The 18,532-nt window shown below is 56.2% G+C and overlaps 1 protein-coding gene across 1 annotated transcript in view; it reads left to right on the forward strand.

Moving 5' to 3' along the window:
- The window catches only part of nphs1 (NPHS1 adhesion molecule, nephrin), a 41,246-nt gene extending 28,026 nt beyond the window's left edge, over positions 1 to 13,220 (forward strand). The window contains exons 22-28 of the mRNA XM_052045368.1: positions 857 to 907; positions 2,806 to 2,928; positions 3,129 to 3,153; positions 3,828 to 3,960; positions 6,906 to 6,987; positions 7,503 to 7,627; positions 9,732 to 13,220. Of these exons, the coding sequence (XP_051901328.1) occupies positions 857 to 907; positions 2,806 to 2,928; positions 3,129 to 3,153; positions 3,828 to 3,960; positions 6,906 to 6,987; positions 7,503 to 7,627; positions 9,732 to 9,821 (629 nt within the window). The 3' untranslated portion in view covers positions 9,822 to 13,220. The remainder of the gene's footprint in view (positions 1 to 856; positions 908 to 2,805; positions 2,929 to 3,128; positions 3,154 to 3,827; positions 3,961 to 6,905; positions 6,988 to 7,502; positions 7,628 to 9,731) is intronic.
- Positions 13,221 to 18,532: the final 5,312 nt, after the last annotated feature.

Raw genomic sequence — 18,532 nt, forward strand, 5'->3', positions numbered from 1 at the left:
CGGAGTTTGGTGACGAGTTTGCTTGGTATTATTGTATTGAAGGCAGAGCTGTAGTCAATTAACAATAGTCTAACGTAGGTGTCTTTACTGTCCAGATGCTCCAGAGCTGAGTGTAGGGCCAGGGAGATAGCGTCCGCTGTAGACCTGTTTCAGCAATAAGCGAATTGCAATGAGTCCAGGTTGTCTGGGAGGCTGGAGTTGATGTGTGCCATGACCAGCCTCTCAAAGCACTTCATGGTGGTGGATGTCAGAGCCACTGGTCGGTAGTTATTGAGGCATGTTACCTTGCTTTTCTTTGGTACCGGGATGATAGAGGTCTTCTTAAAACAGGACGGAACCTGAGATTGAAGCAGGGAGAGGTTAAATATATCCGCAAATACCCCACCAGCTGATCAGCACAAGATCTTGAGCACGTGGCCCGGGACACCATCTGGGTCGGGTGCTTTCCTCGTGTTCACTCTTCGGAAGACTGATCTTACGTCCTCCACTGTGATCACAGGTTCAGCTGCGTCGGTGGCTCTCAGGGTGGGTGGTGACAATCCACTTCCCTTTTGTTCAAAACAGGCATAGGGTGTGTTTAGTTCATCAGGAAGGGATGCGCTGTTGTTAGCCATGCAGCCCGACTTCGTCGGTGGAAAGGAAGTGAGTGCGAGGAGGGTGAGGGAGGGGAGGTGGAGGTTGAGGGAGGGAGAGAGGAAGGGAGGGGAGTGAAGCTGAGGGGTGGCAGGAGGGAGGTGCCTCGGAGCTGAGGATGAGGAGGGAGGGGTCTGCGTGTTGAGGAGGGAGGGTGAGAGGTAAGGGAGGGAGGGAGAGTGAGGAACGAGCCGCTGACCCTCTCCCTGTGCCGTGTCCCCAGGAGGAGGTCCCTTCCCCTCGGAACCTATGATCACCCCGGAGCTCGGAGCAGGTGAGGGGACGTGAGGGGGGTGGTGAGGAGGGAGGGGGGGGGGGGGGGGGGGTGAGGGGCGGGGGGTGATGGGCAGGGAGGGGGGATTGGCCCTCTGGGATCCCGAGTGGAATCGTTCTCTCCGACAGAACTGACCCTCCAACACCGGCCAGGGCACAGGGAGATCCCAGCCAGGAGACCACACACCCTCCAGTTACTGCTCCCTCCCCTCCCTCTCTCCCTCTCCCTCCATCCCTCCCCTCTCCCCTCTCCCTCCGTCCCTCCCCTCTCCCCTCTCCCTCCCTCCCTCCCCTCTCCCCTGTCCCTCCGTCCCTCCCCTCTCCCTCCGTCCCTCCCCTCTCCCTCCATTCTCTCCCCTCTCCATCCATCTCTCCCCACTCCATCCTACCTCCCTCTCTCCCTCCCCCGCCTTCCATCTCTCCTCACCTCCCTCCCTCTCCCTCCATCCCTCCCCTCTCCCTCCGTCCCTCCCCTCTCCCCTCTCCCCTCTCCCTCCGTCCTCCCCACTCCATCCTCCCTCCCTCACTCCCTCCCACTCCCTCCATCTCTCCCCACCTCCCTCTGTCTCCCTCCCCTCTCCCCCACAATTCCTCCATCCCCCTCTGAGCCCCTCTCTCTCCCTCCCAGCTCCTACCAACTCCCTCTCCATCCCCCTTCCTACCTCCCTCCCTTTCACACCCCCCCCTCTCCCTCTCCCGCCCTCCACCCTCCATCCCACTCTCTCTCTCTACCTCCACCCCTCTTTGCTGCCTCTACCTCCCGCTCTCCCTCGATCTCTCAGCCTCTTACCACCAATTATCCCTCCCGTGAGACCCGTTGGAGAGACTCCATTATCCACTCAACATTCCTAGTTTCAGTGCGGGAGGGGCGGTGAGGAGGGAGTGCGCGGGAGGGGCGGTGAGGAGGGAGTGCGCGGGAGGGGCGGTGAGGAGGGAGCGCCGCGGGAGGGGCGGTGAGGAGGGAGCGCCGCGGGAGGGTCGGTGAGGAGGGAGCGCCGCGGGAGGGGCGGTGAGGAGGGAGTGCGCGGGAGGGGCGGTGAGGAGGGAGCGCCGCGGGAGGGGCGGTGAGGAGGGAGCGCCGCGGGAGGGGCGGTGAGGAGGGAGTGCGCGGGAGGGGCGGTGAGGAGGGAGCGCCGCGGGAGGGGCGGTGAGGAGGGAGTGCGCGGGAGGGGCGGTGAGGAGGGAGCGCCGCGGGAGGGGCGGTGAGGAGGGAGTGCGCGGGAGGGGCGGTGAGGAGGGAGTGCGCGGGAGGGGCGGTGAGGAGGGAGCGCCGCGGGAGGGGCGGTGAGGAGGGAGCGCCGCGGGAGGGGCGGTGAGGAGGGAGTGCGCGGGAGGGGCGGTGAGGAGGGAGCCAGAAGCGCCCGTGGGGGGGGGTATCTTTACTCATTGTCAACCACAGTCACATTTATTGACAATATTAAAGCCACTTCTCTCCCCCCTCCCTCCCCCTCCCTCCCCCCTCCCTCCCACTCTTTCACCCACTCTGCCCCCTCCCTCTCCCTCTCCCTCACCCCGTCTCCCCCATCTCTCCCCCCTCCCCCTCTCTCCCCCCTCTCCCCTCTCTCTCTCCTCCTCCCTTTCCCCTCTCTCCCCCCTCTCTCCCACCTCTCCCCCCTTCCCCCCTCTCTCCCCCCTCTCCCCCCCTCTCTCTCCCCCTCTCTCCCCCTCTCTCCCCCTCTCTCTCCCCCCTCTCTCCCACCTCTCCCCCCCTCTCTCTCCCCCTCTCTCCCCCTCTCTCCCCCTCTCTCTCCCCCCTCTCTCCCACCTCTCCCCCCTTCCCCCCTCTCTCCCCCTCTCTCCCCCCTCTCTCTCCCCCTCTCTCCCCCTCTCCCCCTCCCCCTCTCTCTCCCTCCCCCTCTCTCTCCCTCCCCCTCTCTCCCCCCCCTCTCTCACACACAGGTGGGTTCGCCCTCCCTCTCCCCATCCTCGTCCCAGTGACCATCCTCATCACTTCCCTGCTTCTCCTCAACATCGGAATTCTGGTTTGGATCCTGTGGAAAATGAAGGCAGGAGCTGGGTCAGGTACACGTCGGTCCCCTCCGCCGCCTCCCCGCCGCACTCCTCCACCTCGTGTCTTCACCCCTCGTCCAATGGCTCTCCCCTCTCCCCTCTCTCCCTCTCCCTCCCTCCCTCCCTCCTTCTCCCTCCTCTCCCTTCACTCCCTCTCTCTGTGCCACTGAGAAATCCAGCAACATTAATCTTCTCTCCATGTTCTGTTGCAGCAACGAAGGCAGGAAAGTCAATGAGGTGAGGTTCCGGGAGTGTGTGACGGGACGGTGCGGAGGGAGCTTCACCCTGTGTCTGACCCCAGGAGTGTGTGAATGGACAGTGTGGAGGGAGCTTCACCCTGTGTCTGACCCCGGGCGTGTGTGACAAGACGGTGCGGAGGGAGCTTCACCCTGTGTCTGACCCCGGGCGTGTGTGACAAGACGGTGCGGAGGGAGCTTCACCCTGCGTCTGACCCTGGGAGTGTGTGATGGGACAGTGTGGAGGGAGCTTCACCCTGTGTCTGACCCCAGGAGTGTGTGATGGGACAGTGTGGAGGAAGCTTCACCCTGTGTATGACCCCGGGCGTGTGTGACAGGACGGTGCGGAGGGAGCTTCACCCTGTGTCTGACCCCAGGAGTGTGTGACAGGACGGTGCGGAGGGAGCCTCACCCTATGTCTGACCCCGGGAGTGTGTGACGGGACAGTGCGGAGGGAGCTTCACCCTGTGTCTGACCCCGGGAGTGTGTGACAGGACGGTGCGGAGGGAGCCTCACCCTGTGTCTGACCCCGGGAGTGTGTGACGGGACAGTGCGGAGGGAGCTTCACCCTGTGTCTGACCCCGGGAGTGTGTGACGGGACGGTGCGGAGGGAGCTTTACCCTGTGTCTGACCCTCTCACTGCCCCATTGGTTATGGTGTGTTGTTCATTTTCAGTGCGGACGTGCTGGAAATGAATGACTATACCGAGGACACTGTGGGCATCGATGCTGCCCAGTCGATCTTGAACACCAACTCTGCGCCCAGTAGCAGCACCTACGAAAGTTACTACAACTGCTCTCTGCAATCCGTGAGTCGCTCTGCTCCCTCCTCGTGGACTTTTCCCCTTCCTCCCACACCCACCCCTGCCCCGTCTCTCCCCCCTCCCTCACCCACACCACCTGACCATCGCCCACACACCCCTCCCACTGGGACCCCTCCCCCTGGTTGCCATCCGCTCACCCCCTCCCCCTCCCCCCCCCACACACGCACGACTCCACGCCCGTCAGACCGCACCGTCCGCTGCCTCTCACCTCCCGGACTGTCGCTCTCTCCCCAACCCTCCCTCTGCCTATCGCCCCCACCCTCCTCCTCACCTGGATCCACCCTCTGTCTCTCTCCCCTTCCATCTCTCTCTATCTGTAGCACTCTCTCTGTCTCTCTCTTTCTCTCTCCCCCTCTCTCTCTTCTGTTTCTCTCTCTCTGTCTCTCTCTCTCTCTCTTTGTCTCTCTCTCTCTCTCTCTCTCTCTCTGTCTCTCTCTCTTCTGTGTGTCTCTCTGTCTCTCTCCTCTCTCTGTCTCTCTGTCTCTCTCTTTGTCTCTCTCTCTCTCTCTCTCTCTCTGTCTCTCTCTCTTCTGTGTGTCTCTCTGTCTCTCTCCTCTCTCTGTCTCTGTGTGTCTCTCTCTCTGTCTGTGTTTCTCTCTCTTCTGTTTCTCTCTCTCCTGTGTGTCTCTCTTTTTGTGTCTCCCTCTGTCTCTCTCTCTTCTGTCTCTCCCTCTCTGTGTCTCTCTCTGTGTTTCTCTCTCTTCTGTTTCTCTCTCTCCTGTGTGTCTCTCTTTTAGAACCATAGAACCATACAGCACAAAACAGGCCCTTCGGCCCACCGTGTCGTGCCGTCCATCAGACCACCCTCACACTACCTAACCCCTTCCTCCCGCATATCCCTCTATCTCACGTTCCTCCATGTGCCCATCCAACAAGCTCTTGAACCTGTTCAATGTATCTGCCTCCACCACCACCCCAGGCAGTGCATTCCATGCACCAACCACTCTTTGGGTGAAAAACCTCCCCCTGACATCTCCCCTGAACCTCCCACCCCTAACCTTAAAGCCATGACCTCTCGTCTTGAGCATTGGCGCCCTGGGAAGGAGGCGCTGACTGTCTACTCTATCTATTCCTCTCAATATTTTATATACCTCTATCATGTCTCCTCTCATCCTCTTCCTTTCCAGTGAATAAAGCCCTAGCACCTTAAGCCTCTCCTCATATTCAACACCCTCCAATCCAGGCAGCATCCTGGTAAATCTCCTCTGCACCCTCTCCAATGCCTCTACATTCTTCCTATAATGAGGCGACCAGAACTGAACACAGTACTCTAAATGTGGCCTAACTAGAGTTTTGTAAAGCTGCATCATCACCTCGCGGCTCTTAAACTCAATCCCACGATTTATGAAAGCCAACATCCCATTGGCCTTCTTAACTGCTCTTTCCACCTGTGAGGCAACTTTCAACGAACTGTGAATATGAACCCCCAGATCCCTCTGCTCCTCCACACTGCCAAGTACCCTGCCGTTTACCCTGTACTCTGCCCTGGAGTTTGTCCTTCCAAAGTGTACCACCTCACACTTCTCCGCATTGAACTCCATCTGCCACTTGTCAGCCCAGCTCTGCATCCTATCAATATCCCTCTGTAAGCTCCGACAGCCCTCCACACTATCCACAACACAGCCTATCTTAGTGTCGTCCGCAGACTTACTAACCCAGCCCTCCACCCCCTCATCTAAGTCATCTATAAATATCACAAAAAGTAGAGGTCCCAGAACCGATCCCTGCGGGACACCACTAGTCACTGCCTTCCAATCCGAGGGCACTCCTTCCACCACAACCCTCTGCTTTCTACAGGCAAGCCAATTCCTAATCCACACAGCCAAGCTTCCTTGGATCCCTTGGCCTCTGACCTTCTGAAGAAGCCGACCATGAGGAACCTTATCAAACGCCTTACTAAAATCCATGTAAACCACATCCACCGCACTGCCCTCATCAATCTTCCTCGTCACCTCCTCAAAGAACTCTATCAGGCTTGTGAGGCAAGATCTTCCCTTCACAAAGCCATGCTGGCTGTCCCTAATCAGTCCATGATTCTCTAGGTGTTCATAAATCCTATCCCTTAGAATCCTTTCTAACAGCTTACCCACCACAGACGTGAGACTCACCGGTCTATAATTCCCTGGCCTATCCCTATTACCTTTTTTGAACAAGGGGACCACATTCGCCACCCTCCAATCCTCCGGCACCACCCCCGTAGACAACGAGGACTCAAAGATCCTTACCAGCGGTTCAGCAATCTCCTCCCTCGCCTCTCGAAGCAGCCTGGGGAAAATCCCGTCAGGCCCCGGAGATTTATCTGTCTTAATATTATTTAACAACTTCAACACATCCTCTCTCTTGATATCAACAACCTCGAGAACATGTGTGTTGTGTGTCTCTGTCTCTCTCTCTTCTGTCTCTCTCTCTCTGTGTCTCTCTCTGTGTTTCTCTTTCTGTCTCTCTCTCCTGTGTCTCTCTCTCTCCTGTGTGTGTCTCTCTTTCTCTCTCTGTCCGTCCAACACTTTCTCTGTCTCACCCTCCCTCCATCTCTGTCTCCCTCCCTCTCTCGCTGACACACACACACTCTCTCTCTCTGTCTGTCTCTCCCATCTCTCTCTCTCTCTATCTGTAGCACTCTCTCTCTGCGTCTCTCTCTCTCTCTCTCCGTCCCACTCTCTCTCTCTCGCATCAGGGTGGGGGGATGTCAGGGGAACACCACCACCCGCACGCCCCACCCCGACTGGGAAATCTGTCTCCTGTGCCTTCACCCTCGCCGGGTCTGAACCCCGGGACTCGTCCCCCAGCTACGACAGCCCCTTCCCCACACGGACTGCGGCAGTTCGAGGGGGGCGTTCCCCCCACCTTCTCGAGGTGATAAATGCGGGCCTGGCACAGATCCCAAGATATGAATAAATCTGAGGAAGGTTTCTCTCCCCACCCCCCTCCAGAGTCAGATGGGACACTGGGATCACAGACTCAATCCTGCGGGAATCGTCCACCCCGGATCCCACTGGGAAACAGGGAGCACAGGTAAATATCGACCAGCTGGAGGCCAGCGTGGTCTGGTCAGTCTTCCCACATCTGACCTGCCCCAGGGGCTGTGGTCACTCACTGATGTATGGGCTCCGTCCGAGCCTGACCTTCACTGGGGAACGGGACACACACACACACACACACACACACACACACACACACACACACTGACCCTCACTGGGGGACAGGTCCCACACACACACACACACACACACACACACACACACACACACACAGACCCTCACTAGTCGAACGGGACACACACACACACACACACACACACACACACACACGCACACACGCACACACACACACACACACACACACACAGACCCTCACTAGTCGAACGGGACACACACACACACACTGATCCTCACTGGGGGACAGGTCCCACACACACACACACACACACACACACACACACACACACACACACACACACACACACACACACACACTGACCCTCAGTTGTACACTAGGTTCTACCCCACAGTTCGACATTTATCTCTCAGGGCTGCTCTGCGACCAAGGGATCTACGAAGACGTCGCTGAAGACCCTGCCTTCTTGGGCGACTCATCTGCTGAATTTTCTGCTCCTCGCTGGCTCAGTACATCAGCTGAAACTGTGCACTACCCTGTGAGTTCACTCTGTTCTCTGGAGACTTTAGATTCACACAGCACGGAGACAGGCCCTTCAGCCCAACTGGTCCCTGCCGACCAAGATTCCCATCCAAGCCAGTCCCATGTGCCCGCGTTTGGCCCATATCCCTCTGAACCTTTCCCATCCGTGGACCTGTCCAAGTGTCTTATAAATGTAACTGTACCCACCTCTACCACTTCCTCTGGCAGCTTGTTCCACGCACCCACCACCCTCTGGGTGAAAAACTTGCCCCTTTAAATCTTTCCCCTCTCACCTTAAACCTGTGCCCTCTAGTTTTAGACTCCCCCACCCTGGGGAAAAGATGGTGACCGTCCACCTTATCTTATGCCCCTCGTGGTTTTATAAACCTCCATAAGGTCACCCCTCAGCCTCCTTCGCTCCAGGGAAAACAGTCCTGGCCTGTACAGCCTCTCCTTATAACTCAAGCCCTCCAGTCCCAGGAACGTCCCCGTGAATCTTTCCTGCCCCCTCTCCAGCTCAGTGACGTCCTTCCTATAGCTGGGAGACCAGAACTGCACGCGGTGCTCCAAGTGCGGTCTCACCGACGCCTTGTACGGCTGTAACGGGACGTCCCAACTCCTGTACTCAGTGCCCTGACCGATGAAGGCCAGCGTGACTATATCCAACTTTCATCGAGAGTTCGAAGGGAGTTTTATTCTGTATTTAATGTGGCATTTTCTTTATTTTTCAACCCCTGTTGTCAGAAGTGTTGAAAATTATTTGGGCATTGAGTAGGGCATTCAGACTGAGTTCCTATGGCGGAGGGGACTCCTTCTGCGTTCTGCTTTCAGTGTGTTTTACCCAGACGTTTTACACTCTAAAGGCAAGGTCAAGGACACGGTTTTGATGTACAGTGGCCACACAAGTAGACAGGACGGTAAAGAAGGCGGACGGCACGCTCGCCTTCATCGGTCGGGGCGTCGAGTACAAGGGTCGGGAAGTCACGTTGCAGCTGTATAAAACTCTGGTCAGGCCGCACTTGTGCGCTATTCTGGTTGCCCCCGTTACAGGAAGGGTGTGGGGGGCTTTGGAGAGGGTGCAGGAGAGGTTCACCAGGACGCTGCCTGGATTAGAGGGCATGAGCTATAAGGAGAGGTCGGACAAACTTGGGTTATTTTCTCTGGAGCGGCAGAGGCTGAGGGGAGACCTGATAGAGGTTTATAAGATTATGTGAGGCACAGATAGAGTAGGCAGCCGGGATCTTTTTCCCCAGAGTCGAAATGTCTAATACCAGAGGGCGTGCATTGAAGGTGAGAGGGGGAAAGTTCAAAGGAGATGTGTGTTTTACACAGAGAGCAGTGGGTGCCTGGAATGTGCTGCCAGGGGTGAGGGTGGAGGCAGATACGATAGAGGGGTTTACTAGGCTCTTAGACCCATGGATGTGCAGGGAATGGAGGGAGACGGACTGTGTGCAGGCAGAAGGGATTCAGTTTAATTCGGCATCGTGTTCAGCACAGACATGGTGGGCCGAAGGGCCTGTTCCTGTGTAATACTGTTCCATCAAATGTTGCGCTGATGCTTTCTCTCACCTCCCCCCCTTCTCCCCCTCTCTCTCTCCCCCTTTCCCATTCCCTCTCTCTCCCTCTCTCTCTCCCCCTCTCTCTCTCCCCCCCTCCTTCTCTCTCCCCCCCTCCTTCTCTCTCTCTCCCCCTCTCTCTCTCCCCCCTCCTTCTCTCTCTCTCCCCCTCTCTCTCTCCCCCCCTCCTTCTCTCTCTCTCCCCCTCTCTCTCTCCCCCCCTCCTTCTCTCTCTCCCCCTCTCTCTCACCCCCCCTTCTCTCTCTCTCCCCCTCTCTCTCTCCCCCCTCTCTCCCCCCTCCTTCTCTCTCCCCCCCTCCTTCTCTCTCTCTCCCCCCCTCTCTCTCCCCCCCTTCTCTCTCTCTCCCCCTCTCTCTCTCCCCCCTCCTTCTCTCTCTCTCCCCCTCTCTCTCTCCCCCCTCCTTCTCTCTCTCTCCCCCTCTCTCTCCCCCCCTCCTTCTCTCTCCCCCCCTCCTTCTCTCTCTCTCCCCCTCTCTCTCTCCCCCCCTCCTTCTCTCTCTCTCCCCCTCTCTCTCTCCGCCCCCCCTCTCTCTCTCTGGACAGAGAACGGTGAGAGGAATTGGCAGACGGGTTCGAGGCGATCCCGCCTCTCGATTTGTGGATCGCTCGGAACTGCTGGGAGACCTCGTCTGATGAGCTGGTGTCGGGGGGATCGATGTCTGCGGACTCCACGAGACGCTTGGGCCTAACCTCCCCGATGCTGGGAGTGTTACTGCACCGATCGCTTGTAATCTTCGTCATCGCTACACTCCACCTGTTCTCCGTGTTCTAGAGCACACCATTTCAAGTGGTCTCCTTCCTTAATGTTCCAGACCACACCATTTGTGACCACCCCTGCTCTGTATGTGCTAGAGCACACCCATAAATCGGCCCGCTTCCTTTTCGTTCTAGAGCGCAGTCTTTCAAGCGACTGCCTGTTCTAGACGTTCTAGAGCGCACCACTTCAAGCGGGCCCTTTATGTTCTAGATTACATCATTCACACGACCCCCTGTTCCTTATGTTCTAGAGCACACCCATTAAGTGACCAGATTCCTTCGCACTCTAGACCACACCCTTTCACGTGACCCTCCATTTCAGTTCTAGAGCATATCTTCCCTTGTAGCTCCTTGTGCATATGGCACCAGCTTAATTGTCCCTGACCTTTATGTTCTAGAGGGCCCCTCTTTTCTCGTGACCCCACTCTGTTCTTAGTCCTAGATCACACCCATCTAAGCTCCCCCTCCTCGTGTTCTGGAAGACACCCATTGGAGCCCTCCTGCCTTGTGTTCTAGACCACACCCGTTAGAGCCCCCCTGGTGTTCTAGACCACACTCATTGGAGCCTGCCTGCCTTGTGTTCTAGACCACACTCATTGGAGCCCTCCTGCCTTGTGTTCTAGACCACACCCGTTAGAGCCCCCCTGGTGTTCTAGACCACACTCATTGGAGCCCGCCTGCCTTGTGTTCTAGACCACACTCATTGGAGCCCGCCTGCCTTGTGTTCTAGACCACACTCATTGGAGCCCGCCTGCCTTGTGTTCTAGACCACACTCATTGGAGCCCGCCTGCCTTGTGTTCTAGACCACACTCATTGGAGCCCGCCTGCCTTGTGTTCTAGACCACACCTATTTGTGACTCCCCCTATTCTTTATGTTGTACAGCCCACCCTTTGTGGCCACTTACTTTACATTCTAGAACACAGCCTTTCAATTCACTCCCTGTTCTCGAGCATACCCTCTCGGGTGCAGCCCTTTTAAGCTGTACACCGCACTGATTTCAATGCCCCGTGCACTTGATGTTCTGGAGTGCTCTCTTTTAAGTGGCCACCTGTTCTTTATGTTCTAGAGCGCACCATTTTAAGTGACTCCCTGTTTAAGTCTTAAAGTCCATAACACACAGGGGCAGAATGAGGCCATTTGGCCCATCGAGTCTGCTCCGCCATTCGATCACGGCTGATTTATTTTTCCCTCTCAGTCCCATTCTCCCCGTAACCTTTGACCCCCTCACTAATCCAGAACCTGTCGATCTCTGCCTTAAACACACCCAGTGACTTGGCCTCCACCTCCCTCTGTGGCAACGACTTCCACGGATTCACCGCCCTCTGGCTGAAGAAATTCCTCCTCGTCTCAGTTCTAAGGGGACGTCCCTTTATTCTGAGGCTGTGCCCTCGGATCCCAGACTCTCCCACTGATGGGAACACCCTCTCCACGTCCGCTCTATCCAGGCCTTTCAGTAGCCGGGAGGTTTCAATGAGATCTCCCTACCCTCATCTTTCTGAACTCCCATCTAGGACAGGCCCGGAGATGGCAAACGCTCCTCGTATGTTAACCCTTTCGTTCCCGGGATCGTTCTTGTGAACCTCTCTGGACCCTCTCCAACTCCAGCACATCCTCCCTTAGATACGGGGCCCAAAACTGCTCACAATGTGCCAAATGTGATCTGACCAACGCCTTATAAAGCCTCAGTGTTACATCCTTTTAAGTGTACCTATCTTATGGTCTAGAGTTCATCCATTAGAATGCCCCCAAACTTCATGTTCTAGAGCGCTCTTTTTGAAATGACTCTCTTTATGTTCTAGAGTACACCCTCCTAAGCTTCCCGTGTTCTTCATGTACTAGAGTGCATGTTCTTAAACACCCCCTGTCCTTTATGTTATAGCGTGCACCCAATTAAGCACTCCTCCATTCTCTATGTTCTAGATCACACCATTCAAGTGACCGCCCTGTTCCTCATGTTCTGGAGCACACCCATAAATTGGCCCACTACTTTTATGTTCTGAAGCACAGTATTCCAAGGGACTCCCTGTTCTCAATGTTCTCACACCCGCATTTAAATCACCCCCTGGACCTTTATGTTCCAGAGTACTTTCATTTAAGTGACCCCACTCTGCTCTTTATGTTCTAGAACACACCCATTTAAGCTCCCCATGCCTCTTGTGTTCTAGAGCCCATGGACAAGCGCCCCCTGCTCATTATGTTTTAGCACACACCCTCTTAAGCACCCCGAACTTCGTGTACTAGAACACATATTCTTCCACCACGCTGTCTTCTAGATCCCACCCATTTAGGCATCATGCACTTTGTGTTCTAGATCACACCAATTATACAACCCCCTGTTCTTTATGTTCTGGAACAGTCCCATATCTTACCCACTTGCTTTATGTTCTAGAGCACATCCTCTCAAGTGGCTCCCTGTTCTTGAAGTTCTAGAGTGCACTGTCTTATTCATGCCTCCTTTTATGGACTAGACCACAGCATTTAAATGGCCCCTGTCCTTTTATGTTCCAGAGTGCATTCATTTGTGACCACACTCCATTCATTATGTTCTAGCACACACCTGTTTGTCCGCCATGTCTATTGTGTTCTAGAGTACACCACATTTAAGTGATCTGTGTTCTAGAGTGCACTCTCTTAAACATCCCTGTTCTTCGCTCTAGAGCACACCCACAACCAACCCAGACCTTGCGTTCCAGAGTGCACCTATTTGCGACCCCTCATTCTTTATGTTCTAGAACATGCCCTTTAAGCAGGCCCCATTCTAGTTCTAGAGCACACTTTCTTAAATCTCCCATCCTTTGTGTGCTAGACCGCACTCATTTAAGTGACCCCCCTCGTTCTTTACTTTCTAGAGTGTACCCATGTAAGTAACCCCATTCTTTATGTTCCAGAGCACTCCGCGGCCCCCGTTCCATTATGTTCTAGAGCGCAACCCTTTAAGCGGCCGGCCCCTCACCTTCTAGAACACACCCTCTCAAATTGCCGCCTGTCCTCTTGTGTTCTAGAGCAAACCACTCAACCATTGTGTTCTAGAGCGCACCCACGCAGGTGGCCCCCAGTTCCTGCACGTTCTCGAACGTGACCCCTTTCTCCTGACAATCCCAGGAATTGTCACCAAACTCCCAGGAACCTTGCCCACCCACCCTGCCCCTCCACCCCCAATCCCACTCCCTGTATTTTCACCCGGAGTTACCCCGAGTTGCATTTATTTGACCTAGCAAACAAAAATTAAACAAAATTGCAAGACCGTTGACTCTCTCCCGTGGCGAATGCAAGGCCCCGAATCTTGTCCGAGTTCAGGGGTCAGTGGGGTGGGGGTGGGGGAGGCGAGGAGGGGAGCGACGGGGCCGGAAGGTCAGGAGGTGAGGGTTCAGGGGTGTTTATTGATCTCAGGGAGGAGGACACCTTCCTACCTGACCAAGTGCCTCCTCCAACCTGGGAGACAAGGAAGAGACCCTCGCAGAAGTGCTCACAATCAGAATCCGGTTTATTAACACTGACGTACATCGTGAAATGTGTTGTTTTGCGGCAGCAGTACAGTGCAAGACGTAAAAATTACTATAAGTTACAAAAATAAATAAATAGTGCAAAAGAGGAATAACGAGGGAGTGTTCACGGGTTCATGGACCGTTCAGAAATCTGACGGCGGAGGGGAAGAAGCTGTTCCTGAATCATTGAGTGTGGGTCTTCAGGCTCCTGTACCTCCTCCCCGATGGTAGTAACGAGAAGAGGGCACGTCCCGGGTGGTGAGGGCCCTCAGTGACGGATGCCGCCTTCTTGAGGAGCCGCCTCTTGAAAATGTCCTCGGTGGCGGGGAGGGTTGTGCCCGTGATGGAGCTGGGCTGAGTCTACAACCCTCTACGGCCTCTTGCGATCCTGCGCGTTGGAGCCTCCGTACTGGGCGGTGATGCAACCAGTCAGAACACTCCCCGCCGTACATCTGGAGAAACTTGCAAAAGTCTTTGATGATGGACCGAATCTCCTCAAACTCCTAGCGAAGTAGAGCCCCTGGCGTGCCCTCTTCGTGATTGCATCAGTGTGTTGGGGCTCAGGATAGATCCTCGGAGATGCTGACGCCCACAAACTTGAAGCTGCTTCACCTTTAGCCACAGGTGAGGTCCCGGAAGACGGGAGGGTAGCCAATGGCGCACCGTTATTTAAGAACAGCGAGGACGATCTGGGGAACTACAGGCCGGGGAACCTGACGTCAGTGGTGGGCAAGTTGCTGGAGTGAGTTCTGAGGGACAGAGTCTACCAGCGTTTGGAGAGACAATGAGCACAGCTCTGTCCGTGGGAAGTTGTGTCTGACAAGCCTTGTGGAGCTCTTCAGAGAGGTAATCAAGAGGGTAGATGAGGGCAGGGCGGTGGATGTCATCTACACAGACTTTAGCAAGGCCTTTGACATGGTAGCTTGGTCTGGGAAGATTAGATCCAGGGGAAAGATGGCGGATTGGATCCATAATTGGCTCAGTGGTAGGGAGCAGAGGGTGAGGGTCGAGGGTTGTTTCTCGGACTGGAGGTCCATGTGGAGTGGTATCACAGGGAGCGGTGCTGGGACCTTTTGTCAGCTGTGACTTACCATTTGGGTGTGAATGTGCAAGGCATGGTTTCCAAGCTTGTGGATGATATAAAGTAGGTTTCGTCGTTCACAGTTACCAGGATTTACAGGGGGATCTTGTAAATCTGGGTGAGTGGGCCACGAAATGGCAAATGCAGTTTAATTCGGACAAGTGTGAGGTGTTGCATTTTGGGAAGACAAATGAGGGTCGGACTTTCCCATGAATGGCAGGGCCCTGGAGAGTGTGGTAGAACAGAGGGACCCAGGGGTACAGGTACACGGTTCCCTGAAAGTGGCGTTGCAGGTAGACAGGGTGGTGAAGGCGTTCGGCACGCTGGCCTTCATCAGTCAGGGCACTGAGCACAGGAGTTGGGAGGTGACGTTGCAGTGGTACAAGGCGTTGGTGAGGCCGCACTTGGGAGTATTGCGTTCAGTTCTGGTCGCCCTGCTGTAGGAAAGACGCCGTTAAGCTGGAAAGAGCGCAGAGGGAGATTTACGAGGACGTTGCCGGGACTCGAGGGACTGAGTTACAGAGAGAGGTTGGGCAGGCTGGGACTTTGGACCGTGAGGGGTGACCTTATAGAGGCCTATAAAACCACGAGGGGCATCGATAGGGTGAATGCGCACAGTCTTCTCCCCAGAGTCGGGGAATCAAGAACTAGAGGGCACGGGTCTAAGGTGAGAGGGGGGAAAGAGATTTAAAAGGGACAACTTCTTCACCCAGAGGGTGGTCCGTACGTGGAACGAGCTGCCAGAGAAAGTGGCTGAGGCAGGTACATTAACAACGGCTACACGGACGGGAAGGGTTCAGAGGGATACGGGCCAAACACGGGCAAATTGGACTGGCTTGGATGGGAGTCTTGGCCGGCAGGGACCAGTTGGGCCGAAGGGCCTGACTCCGTGCTGTTCGAAGCAGCAGAACCTTGCCCTTCCATCCTCGACCCTCTTCTCGCCACGCGGACCCCTAAACCCCACCTTTGCCTTCCCGCCGCAGAGAAGAAACACGTTCAAATTAATTGTTAATTTATTTAACCGATTAAAAAATATAATAATTTCACAGACACTAAAAGCAAGAACTCGTTGGCGAAGATGACCTCACGGAGGTCACAGGGAGGAGCGACCAGCTATGGCACGACGGATGCAAACTCCCCTTCCCGTCTCCCTCCCAAGGACCCCTTCCCTGGCTCGTTCGCCCCTCCCTCCGTCCCCCACCTCCGTTCCGAATATCCACCCCCTCTCTGAGGTGGGTGTTTCGTGAAGGTGGGCTGGGGGGGAGGTTTCACCCAGAGCAAGGGTGGGGAGGAGTTTGCACTCGAGGAGCGTGTATTAATGTTTGGAGTGAGGACCCCAAACACCGCACCCCCCTCCCTCCCCTCCTTGGAGGTCGCTAGGCTGAGGTAGCCTCGTGCCGTGCGCAGGAAGAGGCAAACGTATCGACCGCGGGGACAGCTGGTGATAACTCGGCGCGGGAGGGGATTGGACGCATCTCCCCACTGCCGCCCCAGAAACGCTGTCCAATTGCCTGCGTATAACTTGTGTTCTGCACACGGTGCAGATGCATTCTCTCAAACACGGACACGCACGCACGCACGCACACACACACACACACACAATTGTACACAGACCCCCAGATGCACGCCTCTCTTTCTCTCTCAAATACACACCACTCCCTCTCACACATGAAAACACACACACACCCACAAAACCCTTTGCAAACATACACCTCTCTCTCACACATGCACACACACAACCCTTCGCAAACATACACCTCTCTCACATGCACACACACCTCTCTCTCACACATGCACACACACAACCCTTCGCAAACATATACCTCTCTCTCTCTCTCACACACATGCACACACACACAACCCTTCGCAAACATACACCTCTCTCACATGCACACACACCCCTCTCTCTCACACATCCACACACACAACCCTTCGCAAACATACACCTCTCTCTCTCTCTCTCACACACATGCACACACACACAACCCTTCGCAAACATACACCTCTCTCACACACACACACACAACCCTTCGCAAACATACCTCTCTCTCTCTCACACACACACAACTCTTCGCAAACATACACCTCTCTCTCTCACACATGCACACACACAACCCTTTGCAAACATACACCTCTCTCTCTCACACATGCACACACACCTCTCTCTCACACATCCACACACACAACCCTTCGCAAACATACACCTCTCTCTCTCTCTCACACACATACAACCCTTCGCAAACATACACCTCTCTCACACACACACACAACCCTTCGCAAACATACACCTCTCTCTCTCTCTCACACACACTCACACACACACAGAGTTGCTCTCTCTCTCACACACACTCTTTCCCACACACACCGTCCCTTTTGTGTGCACACACACTATCACACATACACACATTCCCTCTGACACTCTCACACACACACACACACACACTCACACACAGCCCAGTGCACTGATACAGCACACCAGACCTGACGGCCCCCACACTCCCAGCACTCGACACCACCGGGACCTCTGCCACAACTTCAGGGAGCCGCGGTGTGTCAGGACGGTGGTGGCTGGGCGCGACCGGGGCTTTCTCGCCCACCCATCAGATTCCGATTTCACAGAAATCAAACCAGTTGGGGGAAGGGGGCGGGGGGTGCTCCACAGAGCCCTGCCCCCTGGCTCAGGGCAAGTGGGGGGGGGGGGGTGGGGGAGAGGACGAGGTGGTGTCCCAAGATGGGATTCACCACCCACCTTCTCCCCCTGCAGTAACACCCCACAAACCTCACTGTCCCAAAGGACAAAGTGGTCCACATTCTCAGTCTGAAGCCTACCCTAATTCCCTGTGGGAATGGGAGAGGAAGACGGGAAGTGAGTGGGACAGACCGCGGGGTCTCTCTCTCTCTCTCTCTCTCTCTCTCTCTCTCTACCCCCCACCCCTCCCCAAGTCATGGGGGGATGGGGGGAATTTAAAGGGGCAGCTTCAAACCGAAAACAGCTGGAGGAAGATGCAGAGATTCCGGCGGGGGGGGGGGGGGGGGGGGTGAAGAGGGAGCAAAGGGAAGGTGGAGGGAGGGAAGGAGAGGCGGACAGATGGGGTGCGTGGGGGGGGGTGGGGAGATTTGATGGTGGGAGGGAGCGCAGAGAAGGGGGGAGTGAGTTGGTCAACCGAGGCCCCTCGTTGAGGGACGCGAGGCTGACGGGGGACCTTCTCCCTCAAGTTTGTGACGCCCTCCGCCTTCTGCAGGGGGGTGGGGGGGGGGGGGTCAGCAATTGGCCGCAGATCTCCTCTCTGCATTTTCCTCTGGCAGTGACAGCGTTCAAAATAAATTAGTTCAGTGTTAGCGATGGGGGAGTTGGGGGGGGAGAGGGAGGGAGGGAGGGGGAGGGAGAGAGGGAGGGAGGGAGAGAGGGAGGGAGAGAGGGAGGGGGAGAGAGGGAGGGAGGGGGAGAGAGAGAGGGAGGGAGGGAGAGAGGGAGGGGGAGAGAGGGAGGGAGGGAGGGGGAGGGAGAGAGGGAGGGAGGGAGAGAGGGAGGGGGAGAGAGGGAGGGGGAGAGAGGGAGGGGGAGAGAGGGAGGGGGAGAGAGGGAGGGAGGGGGAGAGAGAGAGGGAGGGAGGGGGGGAGAGAGAGAGGGAGGGAGGGAGGGAGGGAGAGAGGGAGGGAGAGAGAGGGAGGGAGGGGGAGAGAGAGAGGGAGGGAGGGAGGGAGAGAGGGAGGGGGAGAGAGGGAGGGAGGGGGAGAGAGAGAGGGAGGGAGGGAGGGAGAGAGGGAGGGAGAGGGAGGGGTGGAGAGAGGGAGGGGGAGAGAGAGAGGGAGGAGGGAAAGGGGGAGGGGAGAGAGGTAGAGGGGGTGATGGGGAGAGGGAGGGGAAGGGAGAGGGAGATGGGAAGGAGGGAGAAGAGGAGGGATGGGGGCAATGGGAGCGAAGGGGGAAAGAAAGAGGGAGGGGTTAGTGAAGGGGAAGGAGGGGGGAGTGGAGGGAAAGGTGGAGGGGGAGAGGTGGAGGGAGGGAGGGGGAAGTAG

The sequence above is a fragment of the Pristis pectinata genome, chromosome 39 (assembly GCF_009764475.1).
Source record: "Pristis pectinata isolate sPriPec2 chromosome 39, sPriPec2.1.pri, whole genome shotgun sequence".
Lineage (NCBI taxonomy): Eukaryota > Metazoa > Chordata > Chondrichthyes > Rhinopristiformes > Pristidae > Pristis > Pristis pectinata.